The following is an 8,507-nucleotide window of genomic DNA, read 5'->3' on the forward strand; positions in this document are numbered from 1 at the left end:
TATATATAGCAATATGGAAAAGCATTTAAAAACATCAAGACGTTTCTTTTTTGCCGTAGTACATAGAGAAATGCACACAGTTATGATGAGATAAAGGTCAATTTTCAACTGTATGCCAAAAGTACGTCGCTGCCCTATAACGATTATATCGATTCGACAGTTGCGTTACGGTTATGTTTTAGGTACTGTTCTAGAGGATGAACGACACGAAGATTACCAAATACGCCCATAGCTTCTTTCAGCATGAGAAAAACTTGCAAATCTTGCAAGCTCACAAACCGATTGTCTTAACATTGGAGTTCTGTTAGTTGGGTTGTCAGTAACACGGAAAAAAGCAAGACTTGATGGAGTTGTAATTAAACCAAAATTAAGGTCTTTGCTAAAAACAGAACGAGTGCTAAGCTCAAAGCCTCTCTCTCAAATGAGGTTTCGTGAAGTTTACCATCAGTAAAACTCCGATAGCTAAGATATATTGCACGTATTGTCCGACTAAGCGAATTTGAAAGTCTGGTTGCGTAAAAGGTGCCACGATATTTTCTGTAAGAAGCTTGTGTAGACCTTCTACGTTTTTAGCAACATTAAATCCATCACTGCGAGGACAATTTTGGAGCAGAAGAAGTCGTATCGATCATGTTAATTCTCTACTAACACTACACGTGCATTAAGGGGTAGCAAACTTCATTTAAAGAGCTATAGCGACGCGTTAACTTTTTCGGCTAGCAGACAGCGTCGAACGTGCAGCGATACGCTTAGAGCGGGCTACTGTAGAAGATTCGCACTTAACGACAGGCGTGGAGCTAAAAATATAGCCCGTTGACCGTTATCGCATTTGTATATTCATATTTACACATTGAGAGCATTTGGCCACAACTATCTTGCTATTTTGTTTGAATGTTCTTGATATAGAAACTTAGAGAGCCAACAAATCAAAATGCTTGTGTTAAGCATTAATTGCACATTAATTTAATGAAAGTAAATATAATCCACTGTTGTTGTGCAAAACATTAAATCAGAGTTGTCTCTACGACGGCCCTCAGCATTTTTTAAACAACAGAGTATTTTTTTTTAAACAAACGTACAGCAAGTGCAACAACGTCGGCAGGATATATTAGAACTTCTGTGACGCTGCTACACTAAAACAAGTGAGGGCATTAGACTAACCTCACATCCTAGCGGGTCTCTACGAGAGAAAACAACTTCGCTACATAAATCGGTCATTCATATGGAATCTTATTTATTTCATATGTGTTGCTCCTTTTTGTTCATCAGTCAACATATATATATATATATATATATATATATGTAATATATATATATATATAGCGAGTTTGCTAAGCTCCCTGCCCTATCTGCCTTCACCGCTGAAGCACATCGTTCATCACAGTATCCACGTCTACGAATTTCCAAACCACCCACGTACTTATTAGTTGGATTTCTTTATCGTACGTATAGATCCAAACTAATACTCATCGTTCATATTTAATTAATGCTTGTTTGTTTATAGTTTACGTGTGGACGAACAGCGAGAATCAATTTCAAGCAATCGGTCTAACGATTCTTCACCGCCTTTTACCCCAGGACACGTGGCCCATATAATAGAACGTAGGCTACATGCCAATCACCTCCGCCGCTTAGCTTCAAGATTTCTTCTTCGGACACTAACGATACGACATCGTCATCGCACTTGAACCACTCTTTGCTCTGACGCCGGACCCAACCAACGTAATGCCCAGACGAACTGGAGCGGCCCTTGTGCGTAAGCACAGCTTGCAGTTGATAGAACCCGCTGTTGTTTGAGCCAGGATCCTCGCTAAACGAAAATGGTTCGATTATTTTCTTGGCAGCCTCATCCTCCGGGCCTTTATTAGAGCCGTTTTCGCCAGCTCCTTGAACCTTCTTTTCCACCTGTTCATTATCCCATTTCTTAAACTTTTCTCGTTGTGGTGAAAGTTTCTGCTGGAGATCGGTGCTACACAACTCGTAGACATCAAGCATCATAGGAAAAACGACATTTTTAAGAATTTTCGCATTTACCGATTCCCGCTCCTTATAATAAAAGCGCACAAGATTGATGGTGAGATATGCCGGCAATCGGGAGATTTTACTTGTTTTCTGGTAAGACGCGTCGCGATTTAACGTCTGCAAATGAAGGAGAATACAAAGAAGGAGCAAAATCCATGAGTTACCACTACCGTCATATCATAGATCTGTTTGCCTACAAAAAGTTTCGTACCTACAAAAAATATTTGTAAATCCTGCATACGTGCATATGCAGGTATTGTTGGTAAGCTCATATTGGAATCCAAGGAAGATGATGCTTGCTGAAAACAGCTTGTGTCATTATTAGTTTTAATTATTGTCCTACACATTTCAAATAATTTTAGTGAACAATGCCAATGGACATGAACGCGATATTTTCACGTGGAAAATATACAAACTAAGCGAATTATTAAATACCGGGCTCATTTTTGTGATTGTTTCCTGCATACGCAACTTGAGACCCGCGATGAGATATTTAACCTCGTTGCTAATAAAACACGACAACTGCAGAAAGTCTTCGGTTGACTGTGTCGTCAGTTCCTCTTCGCTTTCTGTGCACTGGAGAGCTACATTTAGTTTTCCTCCGAAGAGCTGATCAATTAGATTCTTATGAGCTGGAGCGGCAGCCGAAGGTGAAGCAGTCTGGGAGTGAAGATCGGAACGAGAAAAAACATCGTATTCATGAGATCGGCGGGATGAGAGCCGGCAATCATTTTCTGTTGCATGCTGTATTACTGATCAGTAGTGTTATATTGCAGGCCCACAACACACACGCCATGAATCTGAAAATGTGCCTAGAGATCTAATACACCTAAGCGTAAGCCCTTGCATTGTTACGGCATAAACGGAAGTTATTTTCCCACTAACTCAAAAACTTAGAGCTAGCCACACGCACACAATATTTTTTACAATCATCGTAAACTAATGTCATTACTTTCAGTATAGAGCCTTACCAAATGCATGTTTCTCGACAGGGGCATTTGTAATGCTCATTGAGTATCATTCACGTATCATGACTAACTTTTTTGATAGTTCAATTCTAACAATGACTTATTTTTTAGTAGCAGATAGTCGCATGACATGATTACCTGATCCTCGCCTGTGATAGCAAGCCCCACGTTATTGACGGGGGGAAGCTGTTGCTGCAACATTCTCATCATCTCTGTCCAACATTCATTAGCATCCTGTTGCATATTGGCGCCATGTTCACCCTTCTCGGCAAAACGTGGAAACATTGTATGTAAGGCTTGCAATAACACGATTGGAGCCGTGGAATAGCTGCCTTCCATAGATCGATACAGGTCTCGAAGAGCCCCAGTAATCGTCTTTGCCGACGGATGGGCTAAGCTTACTTCTCCAGTAAACTTTGCCAATTGGTCGGTTAGCTCGGGCACCGTTTTAAAGCACTGGACAACAGCATTCATGTAGCAGGTGTTACCCAGATTGTTTAGACCAGTCGGCAATTTTAGAGCCGTAGATATCTCGCTGTCGTCCATGTCCTCCATGAAAACAGTTTTTTCTGTAGGAGCTTGGGGCAGCTCCTCCTTTGTGCCCATCATTAAGATTGTGGCGCCGTCTTTTAGTTTCATACTACCCCAGCTGTCCTTCAAAATGGCACCCTTGAACATTACCTGCAAAGATTATTAAAAGCATTAATTAAAAATAATAATGAATGCCATCCTGAAAATGTGCTATTTAAATGAGTAACTGTTAAAAAAAGGGATGCAAAAATTTGCAATAGTTAATCCAAGTGGGTGTAATATGGAAAAAGTGCTGTGTTTCTCGCATAAAAATTGGACGATTCAACTAATTCTGTACATTTAAATTACTTAGTTCCACATCGGGCGGTCTTCACACAAAAGCGCACTAATTAATGTCTCTTGTGTTCTATGTACAAAAGTCTTTTGGGAAACGTTTACCAATACCCTGTATAAGTTAAAAACACGGTCGGAAACGAGTGCACTATGTAGTGCACCCGGCACAATTCTGTGCCTTGTTACATGTGCGAATAGATTCGTTGGGAGACACCAGATGAATCTAAAGATTGTCATTAGCCTACCTTTTGCCTCTCAGGAAGTACTCCGGTAAGGGCAAACAGCTGGGCTCTAAACACTTCAGGATCCTCTTTAAGGTGCACCTCGACATCGTAAACCTCCTTGCCCCATTTTACTTTCACCTTCATTGAGTCCATAGTTAAAAATTCTGAATCTGAAACACCGAAGTATTGCGATCATAAGCATTGAGTTAAAAAAACACCTACGAATGTTTCCACGGTGTATGCGTTAAAAAAGCGTACGGATGTACTCCAAGTCATATTTTCTCAAGCATTTTTGAGCTTTTTTAAGGAGTTGTCTTTTTGATTGTTACTGGTTTCCTTTTCTGGTACTATATTATCGATTGCACTTGGAAACTTGAAGTCGTACATAGTTTATTCACACAGAAATCCTATTTTTAATTCGTTGTCCGCAGCCCAACAATATGCATTTTACAATGTCAAACTTCCTCGATGTTCGTATTAACTTTTTAGTAACCTCACCCACCCTAGGAATTTTTCGACTACCTTATTATAATTCTGCAACGTATATTCTGTAAAACAGCTTGTATTTGCACAGTACTGTTAGCCACTGAAGTATTAATGCTTAGGAACTTTGCAAGCATTGCAGGGAAAAAACATTTTTTAAAAAGTCTCGAACTTTACTCATTACTTTATTCTGAGCACTGGCCAGAACTCGAAAAAAAGCAGCCAAGCGATTCAAATTTAAAAAAAAATTATGGTGGCAAAGATCTACGTAGCTACATTATGCCTTAAAAAGACTATATCCAAGTCTAGCAAGTATACAAATATGCACCAAAACAGTTATGAGGAATTCTAGTAACACTTTGTGAATCAGGAGTTTCTAGCATGCGTACAGTATCTAACCTTTGGAATCACCCATCGCCAATAACAATGGCTACAGAATGTCCACGATACACCACTATGGAGCGGATAATGGGTTTACAGCCGCCTCCCCGATGCTTCGTTAGTGTCAAGACATCAACACCATTCGTAAAATGCAACCTTTTCCAATCAGAATCCACGTGGGGCCTATAAAGGAAACCTCTTTTTGTTGTAGGTAGGATAGTGTAAGCTTTCGCCTTGAATCAAAGCCTATGCTTTCATGACAAGATTCAAATAATGGTCCGAGCATGTACTTGCACGTCCAAACAGAGATTCCCCTCATGGATACTCGGCTTATTCTACGTAGGTTTTCAAACATGCTTGCCGACGACTTCCCCAGAGGATAAGTCCACGCTACTTCAGCTACCCATACTGGCAATGAACAACTGGACGACTATCACTGACATAAATATATCAATATTTTTTCAGTTCAGTCATGTGCTTTTATGTATATCGATATTACGTACTGCTCGAGAACACGAGTTGAATGAGCATTGTAAGAAATGTAAGGCCATTCATATTTTTTGACATCATCAATATAGGTAGGTAAAGCAATAAAAACAAATACAGTAGACTATGCTTGTCCTGACCGGCATAACGTGGACCCATTCCCTCCTAATCGTACACCGACCAGACCGGTTTGATGGGTCGACCATCGGCCCGATGGTCTGTCATTTGAAATCAACGGAACGAAACACTGGTTGGCGCCTCGAACGGTCATATCGTTGAGAGATTAGCAACTCTCTACTCACTTCGCAGGATTTTTGTTTGGGAACGGCAAATATAGCGACTGCTCGCCCACCGTCAAACGATTAATATTCGGTGACAGGCAACTTTACGAGTGATGCGCGCCACCATATTGCTGTTGAAGTGTTTGTGGTTCACTGTGGCTGTTGAGTGAAAGAGGAACGTGGCGCGAGATTCGAACGTTATTAGAAAGAGGAGTCGCTTCGAGCAGGTCTACATCTGAAACGTGGGCTCAAGTAAAGCTTACAATGCGTATTTACGATAAGCAAATTTTTCGAAACACTTCGGCGCAATGACAAATCTGTTAATAAAAGAGCTTAAATTATTCATGATTTGTGTTCATTTTAAATCTACGAAACAGCTAATAGCGAATAATATTTACAAATAAAAACATATGACTGCCCTAGCATTCCTTCTAAAGAGCCATCCCATTACCAGCCTAGAAAACCATTAAGACATAGTATATGTTTATTATGGTGATTTTTAACGACACCTAAGAAAAAATAAGCTGAGTTAAGTAATAAACATGTTTACAATGTATTATTATTGTACAAAGTAGCTTTTGTAAACACTCGCAGTTGTTCAATACTAGCCCGTTTCCGTAGGTTTACTGATTCGTGCCGCCCATAGTTTGCTTAATCATGACCATCAAGTTGAACAGAACATTTACTTGGGTCGCCCAAAGATTTTTTGGATTGACTGCGAAAACTTCGATTCATTGACAGAGGCGCAGCTACGTTGTTCTCTCATCCAGTAACTTGCTGTCACACTGATTATTTAACCCCTATTAGACCGAAGACTTCGCGCCACCTCGGTTGACCAGTTTTATTTAATTTGTACAAAGCCTAAACTAATATTTATACCTACACTGTGAGCTAGAGCGGGTAACTCAAGTGTTTCCTTGCTAAGCCTAAAACTTGTTTCACCTTCAAATTTTTTTCGATCATCGTGAAAAGAATCATTTGGTAGAGCGCCCGCTTCATTCTATGATGTTCTATCCTGAATCAGATAATGTTTCTTTGTTGACGATGGCTTAAACGAAATCGGAAAGCCTCGTTTCCATATACGCGTGAACTGGCACAATTGCATGTTTGTAAACTAGCGAATAAGAGAATCTCTGGCGAAGTTCATCCACTAAAATTTCACTGCAAGTCCCTACCGACATCAATAGTTTTCTTCTCCTGTCCTCTTTAAGGAAGACTCTGAGAGCTTGGCAAAGGACTGAGGGTCTGGTCGAAACCACAGGTAGTTGATTAAATTGATGAAGACATTTTGCGCTCTTCGTTTTAGTGATTTGTGAACTATTAAAGCAAAGCGTTATTATAAGCGAAACTAACGTCGCCGAAGGGGGGCCTCATCGTCTTGCCAAGTCCTGAGAGTAATCATTCGAAGCGCGAAGACGTCCGGGGATACGGCTGATATCTTTGCAAAAATAAAGTAATTGAACATGCCATGACCCGTCACGTACGTACTGCTGAAGAAGTTAATAGTTCTTCATTGATAATTGGCGAACGGTTTTTTCGTTGTAGGTCTTGAAGGGATAATTTAAATACCTCAAGACTTTTGAGGAATTCTATAAGGAAACGCATCGCATCGATATCTTTTCTAACTTGATTAAACGAACGATATTCTCCGATATTTCTACGGATTACTTCAATGCAAATATGCTTTACACTTTGGGCTATTCCATCAAAAGGAAAGAACATGCATTTCTTGGCAAAAATCATGCCAGGATTTCTAAACGATGCTGTCGGGTTGATAAAGCCGCAATGTTTTCACGAAATGTAATGTCATTATTAGCATTTTTTCGGGAATTTGTCTTTACAACAACTGAGGGTATTCTACCATGCATCTTGAGCCGCCTTTGACTGACAACAGTCGAATAGAACGTTTACCAGCCTCTGCAAGTCCATAATCGCGGTTTGTGACGCTAACCAGCTCTTGTATGTCACCTATGAGAGAGATCTTTCGCCTTTTTGACTTAGCTTTTTTCTTCGATCAGTTTCAATTTTTGCCATCGTATTCACCAGATATTATCGAAAGGGACGGCTGATAACAACATATGACCACGCTGGCAATTCAATGTGTATTTTTGTTTGTTTATTTTTTTTTTTTTTTACTCTGTTCGTAGCCCACAGTTCTGACTTTAATGAATCAAAACAATAGTATCAATTGCGGAAACCCATAGGATCGATACAATCCGGGAATTGTGTTTTTTTTTTTTACTTGTTCCTGTTACGCGTGGATCGTCCCGCAATGTCGCACGGTTACACCTGACTCAGTGGCGTTTTGAGCAATAATGCCAACTTTACACGCTACTTCATAATTGGTCATTATTTCGCAGGAGCGGAGGGACGTTTTTGATGCACAGGGTCAAAAGTAACGTACGTCTCCTACAATTATTCGGATATACTTTTTCGATTCTGTTAGGTAGACAATATAATAAGTGTTGTTGTTGTTTCAATATACGCTTAGTACATCTTAACCGATCGATTGACGTAAAAGTTTTATGAACAACGTTCAATGCTGTCGTGTGAATCGATAAGGTAGATTCAAAGGATTCGGAATTGATCGCCACTTGACATAATCATAAATTTTATCCGTGGACATCTGCTGATACATTTTACGTGGAGCTCTGTTATGTTCTACTTCAGTTATCTTCAGAAGGTTTGCTCATATAATAGAGTTTGAATGCAGCCTTCTGCGCAATACTAATCAGGCATACTTTGTCAAACAATTTTCACAGCTTGGCTTTACTCTGTTGCATGCCACAGGCCAGATC

The 8,507-nt window shown here is 40.0% G+C and overlaps 1 protein-coding gene across 2 annotated transcripts; it reads right to left on the reverse strand.

Moving 5' to 3' along the window:
* Positions 1–1,202: 1,202 nt before the first annotated feature.
* On the reverse strand, positions 1,203–5,965 carry Usp14 (ubiquitin specific protease 14). 2 transcript variants are annotated; one of them, XM_022845367.2, is made up of 6 exons: positions 5,731–5,965; positions 4,961–5,125; positions 4,100–4,248; positions 3,129–3,671; positions 2,458–2,682; positions 1,203–2,139 (listed from the first exon to the last, which is right to left on the reverse strand). In XM_022845367.2, the coding sequence occupies exons 2-6, from the start codon at positions 4,974–4,976 to the stop codon at positions 1,570–1,572; spliced, it is 1,503 nt and encodes a 500-aa protein (XP_022701102.1). In that variant the 5' UTR covers positions 4,977–5,125; positions 5,731–5,965; the 3' UTR covers positions 1,203–1,569. The 2 variants fall into 2 exon arrangements, with proteins under 2 accessions (XP_022701102.1, XP_022701103.1); XM_022845368.2 differs by lacking the exon at positions 4,961–5,125 and having other exon boundaries at positions 5,731–5,964.
* Between the last annotated feature and the right edge of the window lie 2,542 nt (positions 5,966–8,507).

This window comes from Varroa jacobsoni, unplaced genomic scaffold (assembly GCF_002532875.2).
Source record: "Varroa jacobsoni isolate VJ856 unplaced genomic scaffold, vjacob_1.0 scaffold_1163, whole genome shotgun sequence".
NCBI classification, from domain to species: domain Eukaryota; kingdom Metazoa; phylum Arthropoda; class Arachnida; order Mesostigmata; family Varroidae; genus Varroa; species Varroa jacobsoni.

Bases quoted from the DNA above. Each gene is read 5' to 3' on its own strand.
- Usp14 (XM_022845367.2), bottom strand. The intron at 2,683-3,128 runs GTAATCATGTCA...CTTCACTCCCAG, and splicing joins CTATCACAGGCGAGGATCAG to ACTGCTTCACCTTCGGCTGC. The intron at 2,140-2,457 runs GTATTTAATAAT...CTTCATTTGCAG, and splicing joins CAATCACAAAAATGAGCCCG to ACGTTAAATCGCGACGCGTC.